Source organism: Pteropus alecto, unplaced genomic scaffold (assembly GCF_000325575.1).
Source record: "Pteropus alecto unplaced genomic scaffold, ASM32557v1 scaffold98, whole genome shotgun sequence".
In the NCBI taxonomy this organism is placed as follows: Eukaryota; Metazoa; Chordata; class Mammalia; order Chiroptera; family Pteropodidae; genus Pteropus; species Pteropus alecto.
Window position 1 is genome coordinate 6,088,995 of NW_006443570.1, and position 21,558 is coordinate 6,110,552.

General features: G+C 36.8%; 1 protein-coding gene and 2 pseudogenes across 2 annotated transcripts in view; 2 read left to right on the top strand and 1 right to left on the bottom strand.

Annotated features, from left to right (window-relative positions):
• The window catches only part of SPAG9 (sperm associated antigen 9), a 114,390-nt gene extending 92,838 nt beyond the window's left edge, over positions 1–21,552 (bottom strand). For both annotated transcript variants that reach the window (XM_006924838.3, XM_006924837.3), the window contains exon 1: positions 21,133–21,552. In XM_006924838.3, the coding sequence (XP_006924900.1) occupies positions 21,133–21,435 (303 nt within the window). In that variant the 5' untranslated portion in view covers positions 21,436–21,552. The remainder of the gene's footprint in view (positions 1–21,132) is intronic.
• On the top strand, positions 11,409–11,524 carry LOC112473291 (annotated as a pseudogene).
• Positions 17,101–17,219, top strand: LOC112473398 (annotated as a pseudogene).
• Positions 21,553–21,558: the final 6 nt, after the last annotated feature.

The window sequence follows — 21,558 nt, forward strand, 5'->3', positions numbered from 1 at the left end:
CTAAGTACTATAATGGAAGCAAGTATAGGAGACAATAGAAACATAGAAATAAGTGACTGAATCAACTTTAAAAAGAAGTCATTGCTTGAAATTTAGCAGAAGAAAACAGACATTAAACGTGGGTGACTGACAAAAGATAAATGTGTAAAGATCTCAAATAATTCACCAGTCACCTAATTTGAGATTAATGCAACTAAGAGATGGCTGGTATTTCTGTTATTGCCTGAGTGACACCAACATGGGATTACAGTACAACTTTGGTTTACAACTCAGCCTCAGGCTTGTATATGACATTATTCTTACAAGACGTTCTAAAATGAGGAGTTAGCATTTCAACCTCTAAATACAAAATGAGACTTTTAAAAATCACATAGTTCAAGTTCACACACAACGCAAAACACACTGTAAGCATAAGAAATAGTACAATAGATCAAAAAAGTATATTAATAGGGAACTAACTTGATATTAGAGACTTGATATTAGGAATACATTCCTGTGACATTTAAACTGAGACCTAAAAGTTCATGAAACAAAGAGAGTCTGAAAGAAACCAAGGAGGTCCAGAATGGCCAAGCCTAGAGACAAGGGAAATGGCCTGAGATGAGGCTGGAAAATAGACAAAGACCAACTAATACAGGGCCCTGAAGGATAATGGATCATATTAAAGATGCTGAACTCCACTCATACTTTGAAAAGCTTAGTCTGCAAGGACATGGGGAATGCAAAGGGGGTAGGATTGGAAAGGGAACAAAATTATTTGAAGGTAGACCAAAGGTTACCACAGGAGTCCAAATGAGAGGTGATTATGAACCGTCATGAGACGTGATTATGAACAGTCACAGTGAGAATGGAGAGACGAGGATAAATTCAAAATATTTTGTAGGTAAAATAAACAGGGTTATGACTGAATGAATGTAAGGGAGAAGAGAAAAGGAAAAGTCAAGAAAAAGTCTAGATTTCTGGTGGTTTGACCAATGGTGAGATGGTAGTGTAGCTTATCTAGGATAAACAGATGGGGGAGGTATGGGCAATATAAGAGAATTGATTTTTAATATCAAGGTGAGCTACCTGTGAGGTATTTGAGTGCACAGATGGAATATTTATTTATAAAATTTGTATCTCATTATTTGGGAGTTTAACTGGTACAAACTACCTGAAGGTTAGCAATGTGGATCAAAGTCCTTAAAAAATGAATGAATAGTGTTATATAAAAAAAAGTGTTACTTTTTTCACATATTCTTTAAGGGCTTTGACACAAGACATTATATATAATGTAAGCCTACTTTTATAAACTGGAGGAATAAAGAGATAAGCAAAAGGAAAGGTTTGGAGGTATATATTAAAATGCTGGTAATGGCTGTTTGGCAGTGATGGGATTTAAGGTGATTTTATCTTTTTTTAATAGCCTTATTCTTAAGTAGTCCAAAATTGCTACTGTTTTTAACAATAAATGTGGATTATTTACATATTTTAAAATAATAAAGAGAAGAAAAGAAATACAAACTATAGGCCTATACCTCTTTAAAGGGGGCCTAGTAGTGAAACATGAGCCTTAATTCATAAAAGCTTGCCATATCAAGCATTAATATTACCATTTATCTGACCAAAAATGATAAGTCATTTTTTTAAATGTAGTTAATCAAAATCAATCTCTGAAATGAGATATTGAGGGAGAGGAAAATCAATGTGAAGGGATAATTCCATTTTAATTATATATAATTCATTCTATATACCATGACAGAACATACAAGAGTTATGTATTTCAGGACTAGGATACAGAAGTGCAGATCCATTCCAAAAAGCCTATGGAAAGACTATACAAATAGATTCATTTTACAGACTTCATTTTTTCCTGTATTTTAAAGGTATTTACAACAGAGTTCCCAATACAATTAGGTTTCCTTTTATTAATATAATTTGCATATAACACATTACTTTTATGCAAAGTTAATAAGACTTTGGACGCTTTACCCTAGCCAGGGACATTTTGAAGGAGGAAAAAAAAGTAAATAAATGTTCATAAGAAGCCTATGGACATTCATAATTGATTTCATGTGACTTAACTTCTTGTCGGTGGCTTAACTTTATAAGGTTGGTCATCCTCTATAACATTTGGCAAATGATGAGGTTAGAGCAATATCAAAATCAAGACAGGAGGGGCAGTTTTTCAAATTATGAAACCATCCTTCATCTGGAAAATTCTGGTTACTCCCCCCCACAGTACAAGAGAGCCTGCCAAATCCCTCAGGTACACTGGCTGAAGAGAGCACACATCTCCCATCAGCCCCCACTCCTGTGTGTATGTGTCTGTCTATCTCGCCCCCCGCCTCCCTCTCCCTCCCCCCACCCCAGCCCCCACACACATATACACACTTTAAAAAGGACTGGGCAGGGGTAAGAGCCCATGAATGGGCTTTTTAGCATGTATGAAAAACACCTCTTCACTTAGATACCCCTCTCCCCTCTCAATAACTATCCTCCAGCAACAACATTGACGAAACTTCAGGTGGAACTCTTCTGGGAGCAAGGACACACTGTCTTTAAAAAAAAAAAAGAAAGAAAGAAAGAAAAAAAGAAAAAGAAAAAAGCAGTAGACAATAAAGACTTATGTCAGGATCTAAAAAGAATAAGCTTTGTGATGAAGCAAAATGGTTTCAAGTCCAGATGGCTTATAGGGGCTGTTCTGCCCCACTGTTCTGAAGGAAAACAAATGGATACTCTGAAAAGGCAAGTTCCGAGGTTTTAAAAAAAGATCCCTAGAGGTTGTTGCTTATTGGAGTAAAGACGCAAGAGACAAAAAAAGAAGGGGGGAAAAAACCCCTTTCAAATAGTTAACTCTTGACTACAGTAGTTGTCTAAAAAATACCACCAAATAAAAGACTGAATTATTGCTAAGTACCCACCCAAGATATTGTCCTCTGCTCATTTACTATGCAGAGGGAAGGAAAATATTTCCATTATGTTAAACAATTATTGTTAAATTCAGTCAAGTTCAGTTAAATCAATTGGTTTTCAGTGTAGTATCTTTTAAAAATAAGAGGACAGACCATATATTAAACAATGCCCTGGAGATGTGGTTCCTCCCCACCTCCAAAGCCAAATGTGGAAACTTTTTCTAAAACAAATGACTGTTTCTTCAAAACTAAATAGCAAGGGGAAAGAAAGAAAAGGAGAACTGTTACAGATAATAGAAACTTAAGAAACATATTAGACCAAGAGTAAATATGTAGACCACCTTGTTTCCATTCTGATTGAAATGACCAACTATAAAACTATATTTATGAGACAATTGGGGAAATGTGAACACTAATTAACTGTTGTTAAGAAAAAATTTGTAACTTTTAAATGTGATCTTTTAAAAACTACCTTTTAGAGATATGCTGATATGTAGGCTTTGATCTACTTTAAAATATGGTGCAAATGCTGAAGGGAAGTACAAGGGACAGATGGAACAATATCAGCTTGATGTTGATAACTATTAAAAGTTGAATGATGGGTACATGGGAGTTCATTATACTATTCTACTTTAATGCTTGGATATTTCCATAATTAAAAGCTAATAAATAACTTTTAATAGAATTATTAGCGGCATTTAATATGACAAAATTTTGTAATAAGAGCTTCCTGTTATTAAAAATCAAATGAATATACATAAACGGGCATGCACAGATATTCATTGAAGCGCGACTAGTAACAGTTCAAAACTGGAAGATAAATATCCATCAATAGATAGTGGATAAGTAAATATGATAGATCCATATTATGAAAACTATGTAATTAGTTAGGGAATTGGGGTGAGGGTGTGGCTGAAAACACAGTGGGGATGAATGGAAGTCTAAAAGCACCAGTTAGTATCATCCCTAGTAGGTCCCCTGCACCATCACAGAGCAGCCAGGTGGCCCTCCTTGCCCACCAACACAGAAGACAGGAAGTTTGTTTTTTTGAAGAAACTCAGTAAGAGAGATTCTAGACTAGGGGATACCAGGCACAGCTAGGTGCCAAACAAAAAGAGAGGAATGAAGTGAAAATCTATATGCCAAACAGCAATACTGACAGCCCCCTTTCCCTTCCTGCCCACCTAGATTCCCATGATAACTAGGCTTATGCACCACTCCACTCCCCCCATCCCCAAAGAGACTATCTTTCTTTAGAAAAACTCAAATGTCTCTGAGCAAAGACGGTGGGGTACTGAAATCTGGGTTCTCAATAGGCAATAAACTACATCCAGGCACACAAAGTTTCTGGCCCTCCTTTTTTAATGCCTTACTCTTAAAACACGAAGGGATAATTAAGGTTTATCTGGCATTTGAAGCTCCAACCTGAAAGAGACCAAAACTATCAAAAAAAAAAAAAAAAAGAAAAAAAAAGTCAGACTCTGAGGAAACAAAGCAGGGAACAAATGAAAACTATAATTAATATACTCAGAGACCAAAGAAAAGTCATTGCATCCATGAAACCAGAACAGTATGCTATTTTTAACAAGAAGAGGGGTGGCGAGAGGGTATAAGAATAAGAAAGAGCTCTTGGAAATTATAAAAGTATGCAAATTGAAGAATCTAGCACTTACTCTGTTCTTATACAAACTATACCTTAGGGTAACCAAACAATTGATGAGGGGGAAGTTTTCTTCTATAAGAAAATTTTGCTAATAAATGCTAAAGGATTAATTGAGTTAGAATAGCACCATTTCCCAATCCTTAATGAAACAATAGGGACTATCTAGTCACCATTCAGATTTTTCTGCTTCTTTCATAAACGCTTTTGAAGACAAGATCCAAACATAAGCCATACCTTGCATCTGGATGCTACATCTCTCTTAGGTCTCTTTTAAACTACAGATTTCCCTCAGTCCTTTTCACCCAACAGTCTTAGCGGCCATTGATGATCATAGGGGAATATTGTGAAGCCATTGTAAAGTAATAATCTGAATCTAGCCAGACACAGGTTGTTGCTAAGTTATGAGTAAATGAAACTGAACAGGCAATTCACAGAAAAGAAAAGCAGAATCAAGAAAATACGTTCAACCACTCTAGTGATCGGAGAAAAAGAAATTAAAACAAGAGGTTGTTTCATACATATCAGATTGGTAATAGAAACCCAAAACTCCAATAGTGTCAAGTGTTGGCAAAGATACAGGGAAATAACTTATATGCAACTAGTGTACACATATGCCTTTTTAAAGGATTAATTTTAGATTACTCAAACTTAAAACTTGAGTTATAAAATTAAACTTGTCTTGTCAAAAGTAGATATTTCCAGATGTTAAAAAAAAAAAAAAAAAGCGCAAAACATCAGTACCTAAAAATGTATCTGAACAGCACTGGTTTATCTGCATAATTACAAAAAAAGCATTTGACAAAATTCAGCATCCCTTCGTAATGAAAACACTCTAAAAACTATGAATAAAAGGGAACTCCCTCAACCTGATAAAGAATATCTACAAAAACCCCACAACTAACATCATACTTAATGGTTAAAGACTAAATGCTTTCCCACTAATATCAGGAACAAGACAAAAATTTTATTCAAAATGCCAGTTCTATTTAATATTGTTCTAGAAGTTTTAGTCAGGGCAATTAGGCAAGAAAATGAAATAAAAGGCATCCGAATTAGAAAGAAAGAAGTAAAACTACTTCCCTTTGCAAGTGACATATTGTCTATTTAAAATTTTTCATTAATTTTTTTATTTTTTTCAGTTATAGTTGACATACAATATATTAGTTTCAGGTGTACCATACTGATTAGACATTTATATAACTTATGACGTGATCACCCCGATAAATCCAGTACCCATCTGACACCACACAGTTATCATAATACTACTGATTATATTTCCCATGCTATACTCTACATCCCCATGACTATTCTATAACTACCAACTTGTACCTCTTAACTCCTTCCCATTTCACCCATCCTTCTACCCCCCAATCTGACAACCATCAAAATGCTCTCTGTATCTATGTGCTCGTTTCTGTTGTTTATCCTGTTTTCTAGATTTCACATATGACATTTGTCTTTCTCTGACTTATTCCACTCAGCAGAATACCCTCTAGGACCATCCATGCTGCTGCAGATAGCAAGATTTCATTCTTTTTTATGGCTCATTGATATTCCATTGTATATATATCTCACCTCTTCTTTATCCATTCATCCATTGATGGACACCCAGGATGCTTCCATATCTTGGCTACTGTAAATAATGCTGTAAGAACATATGGATTCACACGTTCCTTCGAAGTAGTGTTTTGGGTTTCTTCAGATAAATACCCAGAAGTAGGATAACTTGGTCCTTCTTTGTTTCTTGTTATAGCTTTTGTTTTAAAGTCTATTTTGTCTGGTATAAGTCTGGTTATCCCAGCTTTTTGTTTCTTTCTATTTTCATAAAACATCTTTTTTCATCCCTTTACTTTCTTTCAGTCTGTGTCTGTCTTTTGATCTGAAGTGAGTCCCTTGTAGGCAGCATATGTATAGCTCTTGTTTTCTTATCCATTCAGCTACCCTATCTTTTGACTGAGGCATTTAATTCTTTTTCATTTGAAGTAATTTTTGATAGATATGTAGTTATTGCCATTTTATTCATATATTTTTTTCTTTTTTTTCTTTTTCTTTCTACTACTTCTTAAAGAAATTCCTCTAACATTTTCTATAAGACTGACTTGGTGATGATGAACTCCTTTGGCTTTTCTTGGTCTGGGAAGCTCTTTATCTGTCCTTCGATTCAAAATGATAGCTTTGATAGGTAGAAAAATCCTGGTTGGAGGTCTTTGCTTTTCATCACTGAATATTTCCTGCCAATCCTTTCTGGTCTACAAAGTTTCTGCTGAGAAATCAGCTGACAGTCTTATAAGAGTTCTCTTGTAGGTAACTGCTTTTAAGATTCTCTCTGTCTTTAACCTTTAGCATTTTAATTATGATGTGTCTTGGAGTAGGCCTCTTTGGGTTCATTTTGTTTGGGACTCTGTGCTTCCTGGGCTTGTATGTCTATATCCTTCACCAGGTTAGGGAAGTTTTCAATCTTTATTTCTTGAAATACGTTTTCAATTTCTTGCTCTCTCCCTTCTCCTTCTGATACCACTATGATGCAAATGTTGATACGCTTGATGTCCCAGAGGCCCCTTAAACTATCCTCATTGTTTTGAATTCTTTTTTCTTGTTGCTGTTCTGACTGTTTTCTGCTATCTCATCTTCTTAATCACTGATTTGATCTTTCACTTCGTCTAATCTACTGTTAATTCCTCCTAAGATTTTCTTCATTTCACTTATTGTAGTCTTCATTTCTAACTGGTTCCTTTTTATGTTTTCTACCTCCACTTTTATGTTTTCTATTTCTTTGTTAAAGTTCTCACAAGTTCATCTCGTCTTCCCCGAAGTTCACTGAGCATCCTTATAACAAGTGTTTTGAACTCTGTATCTGGTAGGTTGCTTGTCCTTACTTTGTTTAATTATTTTTCTGGAGCTTTGTTCTATTCTTTCATTTAGAACATGTTTTTTGTCTTCCCATTTTGGCTGCCTACTTGTGTTTGTTTCTATGTATTAGGTAAGGCTGCTATGTCTCCCGGCCTCATATAGGTGTGATGTAGGTCCCAGTGGCACAGTCTTCCCTGGTCACCTGAGCCAGGTGCTCTGGGTGTGTCCCTTATATGCGTTGTGTGTGCCCTCCTGTTATAGTTGAGCCTTGGTTGCTGTTTGTCAGTAGGAGGGCTTGACTCTTGGACTGATTGGTCGTGATGATTGGCCTTGACCAGTGGAGGAGTTGTTGAGAAAGGGCTGACCCTACAGAGCAGGATTCTCTTTAGCAGGGTTCTGGTGCCTGCCCTGTCTGCCCTTTGGGTATGTTATCCTCAGATGTGACCCTGGGTAGCACTCAGTCTCATACTGAAGCCGGCTACCAGGGGTACAGGCCAGAACCTTTTGGGAGGGGACCTGCTGCAAACCAAGTTCAGCTGCCGCCTATACCCTTCCCAGGGCCACCTGGCATGAGCCACCATGCAGTCCAAAAATAGCCACTACTCACACTGGACTTGGAAGTGCCATGAGAGGCCAAGCCACAAACCAAGGCCGGCTGCCACTAGTGCTGGGCTTCGGGCTGCTCAGCAAGAGGTACGTGGCATGCAGAGGACAGATGCTGCTTGTTTAGGATTTGTGAACCTTTGAGAGATTTTAAGAAAGTCTAGAGCATGAGCCAAGACAGGCCGTTTGTATGGAAAATCCAGTGGAAGTGACTTGGGTGGGCCCTCATGTTGGGAGGGATGGGGTCTCAGGGAATCCCCTTGGCAGAGCAATCTGTGTTAATCAAGCTGATGGAGACTCAGATATGGTGGCCATCTGCATCTGCATGCTGTGAGTGGGGAGGGCTCAACAAAGGATCAATGGATACTGCTAGCACTTTGTTGGGGAGAAAGCTGCCCTTCCAGGGCCTCAGCTTTCGCCCTGAGGCCAAACAACTCCGTTCCTTCCTGTATGTCCCTGGCACCTTTCAAGCTGCAGCCCTAGTGCTGGAGCTCAGAGCAAGTGAGTGCATGAGCATTAAGTCTGCATGTGGACCCTTTAAGAGGAAAGTTTGCAACAACTTCAGCCCTCTGCCTCACTCAGGCACAATCTATGCTGGTTTTTCACAGCCAGAAGTTGTGAGAACTTCTCTTCCCAGCGCCTGAACCCTGGGCTGGGGAGCCTGGGTATGGCGCCAAGACCCCTCGCTCTTCTGGGGGACCTCCGCAGCCGAGATATTTCTCCCAATTCTCAACTGCCTGACATGGGAGTGGAATCAGCCTGTTTCGCATCTCGGCCCCTCCTAACAGTCTCGAGAGGGCCTCTTCTGTGTATCCCCGGTTGTAGGACTTCTGTTCAGCTAGACTTCAGGTGACTCCCAGTGATGGCTATTCTGTAGCTTAGTTGTAATTTTGACATGGTTGTTAGAGGAGGCGAGCACAGCATATACCTACTCTACTATCTTGACCAGAACTATTTTAAAATCTTAAGGAACACACAGACACACACACCTATTAGAACTAATAAATGAGTTCTGCAAGGTTACAGGAAACAAGATCAATATACAAAATCAAGTGTATGTCTAAATATCTTGAAATGAACAATCAGAAAATGAAATTAAGAAAACAATTTAATTAATAATAGCATCAAAAATAACAAAATACTTAGAAATAAAACTGATACTCTGAAAACCACAAAACACTGTTGAAAAAAATTAAAACTCTAAATAGAAAGACATCCCATGTACATGGATCAAGAGACTGAACATTGTTAAAATGGCAACACTCCCCAAATTGACCTACAAATTCAACAAAATTCCTATGAAAATCCCAGCTAGCATCTTTGCAGAAACTGACTAGCCAATCCTAATATTCATTTGGAAGTTTGAGGGAGCCAGAATAACCAAAAAAATCTTGAAAATGGAAAATTAAGAACAAAGTTGGAGGACATATTTCTTAATTTCAAAACTTATTACAAAATTATAGTAATCGTGACAGGGAGTATTGACATAGGATAGACATATAGATCAATGGAATAGAATTGAGAATCCAGAAATAAACCCTCACATTTATAGTCAATTGATTTTCAACAAGGATGCCAACGGGGAAAGAATAGTCTCATCAACAAAGGCTGCTAGGACAACTAGATATCCACATGCAAAGGAATTAATTTGGACTCTAAGAAAAATAGAACGGATTGAACACTTAAATATAAGAGCTAAACCTATTAATAACATTCTTAGAAGAAAATATTGGTGTTTTTGTGACTCCAGATTAGGCAATGGTTTCTTATATATTCACCAAGAGCACAGGCAAAGAAAAAAATACATAAATTGGATGTCGTCAAAATTAAAAACTTTTGTGCTTCAAAGGACATCAACTTATATATACTACATATGATAGATTATTATTCAGCCTTAAAAGGAACAAAATTGTAATACATGCTACAAAATGGATGAGCCCTGAAAACATGCTAAGTGAGATAAGTCAGGCACAAAATGGCAAATACTGTCTGATTCCATTTGTATGAGGTACCTCGAATAGTCAAATTCACAGAAAACAGAATGGTGGTTTCCAGGGGCTAGAAGAAGGGAAAAACTGCAGTTATTGCTTCATGAGTATGAAGCTTCAGTTTGTGATAAAAAAAAAGTTCTGGAAATGGAGGGTAGCAATGTGTGCACAACAACGTGAATGCACAACAACTTAAAAATGGTTAAAATGATAAGTTTTCTATTATGTATACCTTACCACAATAAAAAATACTTTTAAGGAACAAAATATGGTGGCAACTATATAAAGTGAAATTTTCAGAGGAAGAAAAGAATCAAGTTTCTAGTTTTTTAAAATGCAGTCTGTTGAGATGAAAATTTTCAAAGTCAATATTTAAGACTATCAGTTGACTAATATCACTAAGAACCATAACCATACTTTTTATACTTGTATAACCATACTTTTAAGAAAAAAACTGAAGCACTAAAACATTTATATCATATTTGTTTTAATGAAAACTGTTTCTAGAACTACATATCTATCTACCTCCTCAAAACAGAACATATCAGGAAAAAAAATGTAGCCTTTTGTTGGTAAGAAGCATCATTCTGAATAAATGTGAACTACAATTACAACCATACTGCATCACAGTGTGTGGCACATTCAAGATAAAAATCTTAATTTGACACCACCATCCTTCAAATTCTGAACTGTGATTACATACTCAACCTCAATTCAAATTGAGGATCTGATAATTAAAATATGCTAGCAGAAGTGCTAGCATATTTTTTAAAGAACATACGGAAAACTAATATTTACTACTTAAATATATCAAAAAAGACATGTTTTTGTAGTTTTCTGAATAGATCACATACTTTCAAACCTTGCACACTTTGGCTGACACATAACCCAGTTAAATGCCACTTGCTCTATATCTCTGTGAAGCCGTCTCTCAAGTTGAGTTAGGCTTTTAGAACCTTGTACATACAGTACTTATTTAGAATGTTTACCTAAGGCTGCCCTAATTATTTACATTAGCCTTCCCCACGAGACTATGTGCTCCTTAAGGGCAGGACCCAGGACTATTCATTCTTGTATCCCTACCATGGGCACAAAGTGTTTAATTAACATCTGTTTTATAAGTGAATAAATGAGATGGATAGATAGGTAGATAGATATCAGACATATAGATACATATTAGTACATATTAGCCAAATGCCTGGAACTTTGAAAAGCTCATTTTTCTTGTATAATGTTCACGACAATCCTATGAGGTTGTTACTATTGTTATCCCTATCTGCAAATTAAGAAACTGAGGCTCCGTATTAAGAAATTTGCCCATGAGGACGTGGTTCCATAGTATAGTGGTTAGCACATCTACTTTACACATAGAAGGTTCTGGGTTCACACCCCAGTGGAGCATGGTCCATGGTCTACAGCCACACCACCCTGAACAAGCCTGATGTCTGACCTCGGAAGCTAAGCAGGGTAGGGCCTGGTTAGTACTTGGATGGGAGACCACCTAGGAAGACCAGGTGTTGTAGGCATAAAAATAATAAGAAATTAAAAAACAAAACAAAACAAAACAAAAAAATACCTGCCTACGATTACATAGCTAGGAAGTAACAGAGCCAGGATATGAACTAAGGTAATCTGACCCTATTGCGCTTGCCCCCAGCCACTGCACTATGTTGGTTTTTGTAATTTTCAGTATCTTGATTCAAAGAACCTGCCATTTGTTACATATTAGTACTTATCTCTAATACATACCCTCTTAATTTGCTGTTTATAACCTATAGAGGGCTAAGAAACTATTTTATTTAAAATAAGGGTAAAACTTTGCCTTTAATTGTTTCTTCAATAGGCCAAAATCATGAACTTTACTGCACAGAGATTGAGACATTCATTTTAGCTATTCAGAAATCGTTGTTCACTTCCTGGCCCTCAGCTAGGTTAGAGATGATTAACTACGTAAATTAATTCCTACCTCAGCATAAAAGTATTTTTTAAAAGAGTTAAAATTAAATAGAGCCACAAATGAGTGGGTAATTTCTGTCAAATATTTCCCAAATCACATCAAACAAGTTCAAGTAGACTATTTTTATAGCAGAATCATAGACAAACAATAGTCTTTTTAAATAGTTACCCTTCTTATTTTACAAAAGCCTGTTTATTTGATTCCACATTTCTGTACAATCTGTTAACTTTTTAAAAGGTATTCATTTTTGAACAGGCAGCAGTAACAACAAAAGAAGGCTAAGGTAACAGGTAACTGAAAGAAAATTCAAATTGAGGATCTGATAATTAAAATTTGATAATTAAAATAATTATTTATACCGTAATAGCCTAGGCAGTAGCTCTAAACCAATATAGATTTCAATGCTCAAGAAAGAAATGTTTACTATTCTTCAGAATGAGTGTTTCTTCAAATATAAATGCTATTTTACTAACCATTTTATTTGTTACTATAGGGTACTACTGCTGTAACCAATTAGCAATGTCTATCAAAAGATTCTAAGCAAATAATGAAAATTAAGTTTTGCCACTTAACCTTCATTTGTATGAAAAATTTATTCAGACAATCACTTATTTCTCAACGGTAACTTAGAAACAAATATTTGTGCCTAAGATGAATAAGAACACAACAAAAAGCTGCTACTAAGTTTAAAATAATCAGAGAATCATGGTGCTAACATGACTTTAAGATCACCTAGCCCAACTTTTGCAAATGCAAAAGTAATCCCTACTACTTCTGCCGGTAGTTCCAATGATCTTAATATTTCGATTTTTAAAATGCATAAATATTTCTAGAATATCTACTACGTATAGGATGATGTACGTAAAATGTCCGCAATAACTATACTAAGAAGAAGTCATGGTTTTTCTGTATATGTAAAAGTCAAAGGATTTATTGAAGAATTTTTTGCAAGTGTTAGCATAACTTGGCACCAACAGTAAGGACAATAACTTGAATGCACAAAAGAGAACTTTACATAGTTAGGCTTAGCAATTTGGCCTTTAGCATATTCATCCATTCATCCAACTAACCAACAAATAGTATCTATTAAAAAGCTACTGCATCTCAGTAGTTTAGTGGGGGAAATAAAGCAATAGGTTAGTTTGACATAACACTGGAAGTGCTATGAGAGGGGGAAGGACAGTATGCTGTGGGAAGATATACTTCAGTGTTCATAAAAGGAATCCCAGAATTTAAATCTGAAAGAAGAATGTTAGCCAGGCAACAGAAGAGAAAGGGAGTGCCAAGCAAAGAGGAAGTTTTTAAGAAGGCCTGGAGAGAATACTTTTCACAAAACAGATGCAAAGTGTTCAATATGGCTCAAAAAGGAAAAGATGAAGCTGATAAGACAAGAAGCTGCCAGATTACAAGGCCTTGTATGTTAGGTACTTTAGACAGAGCCACTAAAGGCTTTAAAATATGGAAATGATTTGATCAGATTTCAATTTTAGAGAGACCTGGGTACAGTGAGATGGGCCACTTATAGGTTGGCAATACTGGAAGCAGATAAATCAGTTATGGACAATTTGAATCATCCATTCATTTATTCAGATATATTCACTGGGTACTTACTATGTACCAGACACAAAGTTCCAACTCTATGGAGTTTGGATTCAGGGCAAGAGATGAGTGGCTTGTATCAGAGTAGTAGAAATGGATTTAGAAAGAAAGAGATTCCAGAAATATCTAAAAGTTGGAAACAAAATAAAGTAGCAATGGGGATGAAGGAAAAAGAAGAGTTAAGGATGGTGACCAGACATCTAGTCAGGCTGGTAGTGGTATCCCTCAAGAGGGGCGGGCTTGGGAGATAAGTTCAGTTTTGGACATGGGAGACATTCATGTTCAATAAACAACAATAATATGGATCTGAAAACTTCAGAAAGAGATCTGGCCTTTAAGTTCTTAATAGGCTGCCAGTCAGCTCCATGAGGAAAACATCTTGTGTGTTTTACTCACCACTGTATCCCCAACACAGTACCATGCACACAGTAGACTCTCAATAAATATCTGTTAAATGAATGAGATACACATTTTGGAATAGTCAACATATGGCAATTGAACTCAGGGGAATGGATAATATCAGCTAGGCAGTGTGCAGAGTGAGAACTAAAGAGGACCTTAGAAAAAAGACAAGGAACACCAAAGCTAATGTGAGTAACAGGAATCCATAGAATAGTCAGATAACTAAAAGGAAAACCAAGAAATGTCAAAGTCACAACCAAAACTTAATGTTTCTTAAAGGAGTGACCAAAAGTCTAATGTTGCCAAGAAGTCAAGTATGAGAAGGAATAAGACAGGAAACAGAAGAAACACATTTATGAGAACTACTTACTTTTCTGAATTTTCAGGAATAATGAGTAGGAGAAACACTGACTACATATGTCTAAAGTTTCAGATCTAAATAATTATTCGTATGAGATAAATTATTTCCTGCATGGGCAGCTTACCCTTTTATAAACTTTTGATCCATCTAAAGTGCCTGCCTCTTGACTCTTTATTATATCATCTTTTTAATTTCCTGCATGGTAGCTATCATAATCTGTAATTAACTGGTCTGTTTACTCTTTATTACAATATAAAATCCAAGAAAGCACAGGCTACCATCCTTGTCTGTCTTGTTTGTGGCTACATTCCCAGAGCCTAGAACAGTGCCTGGCCCAAAAAAAAAAAAAAAAAAAAATTTTTTTGTTCTTTCCGTTCAGATATGTGTCTATTTATCTTTCTACCTAACTATGTGAATGGGATTGGGCAGAACTAGGAGATTATGGAGTTTCCTCCCAGCCCTTAAAAAATAACTTCAGGAAGAGCAAGTGAAAATACATTTTAAAGTACAGTAACAGAATCCACAATCACACACACAAAAAACCTATTCTCTGTATGGAATCCAATCAGCAGGACTCAAATTACAAGTAAAAAAATTCTTCTCAGTGTCTCTATAACCCTAGTAAAGCGAGTAAGCAGTCAAAAACAAGATATACTGGAAAATATATAAGAATTCTTTTTAAAAGTTACTAAAGAAAACATGAAACATAAGGTCAGTTTTCCAATTTCTGTGCATCTAAGTTATAAAGGGAAAAATAATCCATGATATTTTTATGTTATAATTTTAAATTAAATTTTTTAATTAATTTAGTTTTATAGATCTCAGATTTAAATTTCTTATAGAAAAGTAGCTAAACTGCAATCATTGTTTCCTTTCTAGATGAGTGATATTAATTCACACTATAAAATATTAACACCTTACTCACCTCTACAACTGACATATACTGTACTCTTAAAAATTAATTCAAATGGAAAAAAATTATTCAAATGAAATATTAGATATTAGAAAATATTCTCAAATATGAATAATATTGTGGTTATGTAGTAGAATGTGCTCATTTTTTATGAGACCAGTAATTTAAGTACTAAAAGGTGAAGTGTCATATCTGCAATTTACTTTGAAATGACTCAGCAATTTAAAAATATGTATATGTATATATGTTGTATATTTATACATACATACATACACATATACATAGACATACACATATATAGATAAATAAATAAAACTATTACTGAATCAAGGTAATGGATTTACAAATGATCAATGTACTTTTAATTTTTCTGTATGTTTGAAAATCTTCCTAATAAAATGCTAGGGGGAAAATTTACTGAAAAAGTTTACTGACCTTAAAAAAAATAGCAGTATTTTAAAGTTACTAATAATAATTCTATATCCTAAAATTGGAAACTTATTACATTGATTAATATGTAAATTCCCATGGTTAAGTTCAAACTTTACTATACAAACTACTAAACACTAAAATTCCTACGTGAATAAAACACAGTCCTGCATTCAAACTAATAACTAAATATCACTGGCCAAGGTTTCAAAATATATAGAATTTACACACATGTAATTGTAAATATCAGCTTTCTGAATAGATATATTATAATATTATTAAATTGGGTCTATATCGATATGTTTAATCTCAACCTAATTATTTAGGTAACAGCCATATTCGTTATAAGTGCTGATGAGCACAGCAGAAATAGGTGTTTTTAAAATAACTCAAGACGCTATTTGTCAATGGAACAAAAAAAAAAACATATTTGGCTAGATTCTAATATTAGCTATCCTGGGGACCAAAGGTTCCCTATGATTTAAGTATGCAGCATGTGGTTAAAGGTAAGCTAAGGAGTCCAAGAAAGGGAAACCAAACTTAGGCACGAATTGGATCAGTGACCACTGTCATATGCCACAATAATCTAGTGAGTAGTCCTTACTCCTTACTCTTACTAATCCATCTTCTGATTAGAGTACCTGATCCAGTTTAGGTACTTTACCCATTTTGTTATCCTTTTTTTGTAATTTTAAATAAGTAAAAATGTGACTGTCACTTAGATACCTGTATTCAGAAATTTCTGGAGTAAAAACAAGGGTAAGAGCTGTCTTATGAGCTAAACAATGGTTAACTGGTTACCATTTCAAAAAGCAATAACCCGATCACCAACACATGCACACACTTTGAGAATAAAAAGATTGTTCATTTCAGGAACTGTCTGGAAGCAGGAAGTGACTAGGGGCAAGGACATAGCTACTCTGGTTCGGGTCCGTGTGTAGCTTATTCAAATAGTTTGACAAGAAAAAACGGTGGGGGGTAGAAATTAGTAAAGGGGGTCAAATATATGGTGATGGAAGATTTGACTTTGGGTAGTGAACACACAAAGCAAGGTACAGATGATGTATTCCAGAACTGAACACTTAAAACCTCTATAATTTTATTAACCAATGTCGCCCCAACAAATTTAATTTAAAAAAGAAAAAATAGCATTTTTTCAAGTATGAAAATGTGTTTTTTAAAGTGTGTTTTTAAATGTGTTAGTTTTATGTACAAAATAATTTAGGTAATGCAGAGACTGATAAAGCACTAATATGCATTCTGAGCATTTTAAAACAGGTTTGAATAAATAAATTAAAATATAACAGTTCAAAAAGCTGCTGACTCTTGCATTAACTTAACCAATAGAGAAATTAAGTCAGCACCTGAGTCAATTCTTGAAACAAAAATCTTTAGTTCACTGAAGATACCACAAGATACTGGTTTCAAAAACCACTAAACAGTCTATGGCTATGCCATCCTGAACAAGTCCAATCCTGTCTGATCTCAGAAGCTAAGCAGGGTCAGGCCTGGTTAGTACTTGGATGGGAGACCACCTCAGAAGACCAGGTGCTGCAGGCATAAAAAATAAGGGATTGTAAACTGACAAGGTCCTTGCAATCTGTGAGGTCAACCAAGGGTTGCCTTGCCTAGAAAAGAAACTGCTAAACAGGTACCACACACAGAGGGACTTCACTTTTAAAAGGAGTTTGAAAGCTTTAATAACACATATGCTCAAAAGTGTAAGGGATAAATGTTAACACCTCATAGACCAGCAATTTGTTCTTCTGTACTGACAGATCATCTGTGCATAGCTAAACTACCTTTCCCTTGTTGCTCCGCTTCAGTGAAATAAAACCTATATAATAGTAAAATTCAATTCCTTAGGACACTAGAATTGATAAAATTAAGGCTAAAAATAAGAAGAACTATCATAATTATTAATTTAAATAACAACTGTGCTGAAGACAAAAACAATGGTCAAGCAAAAGTGGAACTTTGGCTTTTTAATTTCCTAAGTTCTCAGTAATCTAACAACAAATTAAAGCTATAAATATGCAAAATTACTCTTCACTCCTGTCTCTTGATAAAGAGACATAAAACAGAAAAGATTCAAATTTTCCTTTTTAAGTGTTTATGAAAGACATAACATTAACTGCATTGTAAATTATTTCATAAATGAATCAAAATAGCTTCAATGGTTTTAATTAAAATATTTTTATGAATGAATGAGAACTATAACATCTATAAAAAGAACACCAAATTCAATGTCTGCTCTTATCACTCCCATGTTCATACACTTCCAAAGAAAACCACTTGATTAAAGTCTTCATATAAAACATCAATTTGTCACTGCATTAAGTGCTGATTCATTGAAGAAAAGTTAATTAGAAAATTCTCAGTAATCTCTCTCATCTCTGCATTTAATCACCCCAATTTTTTTAGGCAAAAAGTCACAAAATCAAATCATAACATCTTCCCAGCAAATATATTCTCTCTTCAGCCTATTCTCTTCATCTATACTTCCATCACACCAGGAGGTAGAGTATAAAGACAGTACACCTTCATTTTACGTGCAATCTCTCCCTCCACCCTAATCATGTGAAATAAACTCTCACTTTGAAAATAATGTGATAAGAAATGAAGCCCACACAATCACTTGAAACTGAATTTCTAAGAAAATGTTCTTTAACTCATTTGCCTACTTATAAGGGAAATATTACTTTATTTTTTACTCCAAGTAAACCATGTCTATGCTTTTTTAAAAGAATCAGAACTTGCACAAAAACATGAAAAACACCAACATATTCTTCCCAAGACATCTCTCTCCAGATCATTTTCTATCCAGATTTTTGCTTTCAAAAATCACTGATTTACCAATAAATTGTTCATACATTCACAGGGTTTACTCTGGATAGACTAGACCAGCAAGATCTACCTGAAGAAGGGAAATTTAAGCTATGCCTAAAGTGAGGAGCTAGTCAGGGTGAACCTCTGAGACAAAAGCATTCTAGCCCAAGGGAACAGCATAGGAAAAAACATCAGACAGGACTTATGAAGATAGATATATGGCTGGAGCAGGGAGCCATGGGAGAGTGATGAGCAAAAAGAGAAATTTCTTGATTAGCATTTGAAACTGGTCACAAAAATTAGCCCTTCTTTAGGTTGTTTTTAAAGACTCAGAAAAATAGCAAGCTAACTCCACACCAAAAAATTCAAATAAAAGCCAAAAAAAAAAAGTTACCCAAATTAAGTATTATCATTATAATAAAGATTAAATATCTGATTCCTTCCTGAGAATTACAGCAAGCAAGAGACTACAGCACTTCGCACCTCCTAAAACATTCTCACCATTTAAATATCCTTCTAAATTTCCACAAAGGTGCTCAGAATTTACTTTACAGTTTCTGGTGAAGAATAATCTCCATGCTTTCAAATGCTTTTGCTGTAAATACCCGGAGGCACTTTTGCTATAATAGCAGACTCTTAGTCTTCATATTAAAGGCCACAAACAAAGCACTCACAGAAAATTAAACACAGAATTCACTTCTGTATACTGGCCTAAAAGAGATGAATTTCTGGGTAGAGGGTAATACTTGATTTATGACCTTACATAAAGACTGATAACAAGGTGGTTTTATGTTTGCGGTCTGGAAGTTGGCTCATCTAGTATTTCATCAATGTTCTTTATTCTCAGGTCAAGGCCATTTGTCCAAAGGTTTCATTAATAAAGAATTTATACGTGTGCTTGAAAGAGCACATATTACAAGTCATTTGATAACCTATTTTTTAAAAAGTCATTTACTTAAAAGAGTAATATACAATCCAGAGCCCAGCAGTTAGTTTTATCTTCTAATTCTGCAACCTGTGGCAGATGGTTTTCTTGGCGCCTGTGACCCTGGCATTTTGCCCATGTTTGCATAGACGGACAGGAGTTTGAGGCTGGAGGGAGCATTTCTTTTATCTGAGGTTACAGGTCATGCAGGGCCTGCTCCTCACTTGCGTGTATGTGGTTAATTCCCCAGTCCAATCCAAGTACATCCACACACAGAGCCTGTCTAAGCATGAAGGCATGGCATGCCATCTCAGTAGTAGTACATGACCTCTGTTCCATAAACAGTGCTAACAAACTAGTGGAAATTGTGATCCTATCTTTAGATTCTTTTTCAACCTCTCCTTCCCAATATGCTTTGAAATGCTCTTTAAATAAAGTCAATTTTGTTCGGCAATATTCCTTTGAGCCAAACGGATCACAAAATCAGAACTGAAAATCCTAACTACAGTTAAGGTTAAAAAAAGAAAATAAACTATTTGACCTGGTACAAAGGTATATGTGACATAACAAAGTTTAAATAATGGTATTATTTGGTGTTAGGAAATGAGCTGCTAAACAAATCTCACACCCTAAAAACTTTTCAAATATTTTTGAAAGATAACATGCCATTCCTTCAGTGAGTTATTTAGCTTCCTTCAATCACCCTGTATTTAGCCAGGTGTGCTAGATACTTAGAAAACAAAGATGCATAGAACACTTTGCCTGCATTACATAGTTCCACAGAAATAATGCCAACATAGCCTGGAAGCAAAAATCTTTGTCTCAAAAAGCCAAAGACCTATGACTTGCACTGCAGTGCTCCAAAAGGGTCACAGACCTCGGTGCGGGAACTGAGGTGCTAGCTAGCGTTAGCAGCCGGCCAAGTGCACCTGGAAATTGCAGTCTGAAAAGGGCTGCCAACAGTCACCTACACCAACTCGACCCCGCCCCCGCAAGTCCTCTTTATAAACAAACAGAGGGTTTTTAAAGGGAACTGTCCAAGGTTACCACCTAATATGGAGGAATACTTTGGTGTGGGATAACAATAAAATAAAATTGTATACTCTCTATATTTACAGAGTATTGCTATACAACATCTTAATGTTGATGAAGTGTCAACCAAGGCACATAAAACATAAGATAAAACCTCTTTCTCAACAGGGTTAAAATGTCAAGAAAAAACTGACCGAAAGAGGGAAATCTCTAACTTCCCAAAGCAGTAACCCCCTAGAAAGGTACTGGAACCAGCGGAAGTTCCATATCCAGGACAGAAGTATTTAAATGCACCCCCCCACACACACACACACACAAGTTTGAACAGCCATCTGACTATCCTACGGTGGTCGGAAACTTCCCTAAACTACAAAAGGCAGCCAGACACCCTAAAATCTCCGCCTTCAGCCAACCCCAGGTGCCCTCATGCCAGGCTGTGGCTTCCTCCCCGGGCCTTGCCTCCCCCATCTCACTCTTTTCCTGGACACTCACTAGCCTGCCTCGGCTTCCAATATCGGCCGGGGGTTCTGGGGACCTCACGGCAGCCGTGCTGGTCCGAGAGCCTCGGCCTCAGGCCCGCCCCCACAAGGCCCGGCGCCGGCGCGCCTCTCCTCTCGGGCCGGGCCGCGACCCCCGGCCGCCCAGGGACCCGGCCCCCGCCCTCGCCGCCGACCCGCCAGCCCTCACCTCCTCCGCGTGCTTGCGCAGCGCCTTCTCCCGCTCGTACTGGGTGATGAGCTGCTCGTTGTCGTCCCGCAGCAGCTCCAGCTCCACCTGGTGCTCCTGGTCCTGCGCGAACACCGAGTCCAGGTTCTCCAGTACGGCCACCACCAGTGGCATCAGCTCCTTGACCACCTCTTCGTCATAGCGTCCGATCAGCCGCTCGAACTCGCGGTAAATGGAGCCAGCCAGGCCGGACACCCGCTCCGACATCACGGCCCCGGAGCCGCCGGGCTCCTCCTGGTACACCACACCGTCCTCCAGCTCCATGGTGGCGGGCGTACAGGCGGCCCCGGGTGTCACAAGCTGAGGGGGCTGCACTAGACCCGCACGGGACGGGCCCGGCTGGGGTTGGGACTGGGGTTGGGACTGGGGCTGGGCCCGGCGGGGTGG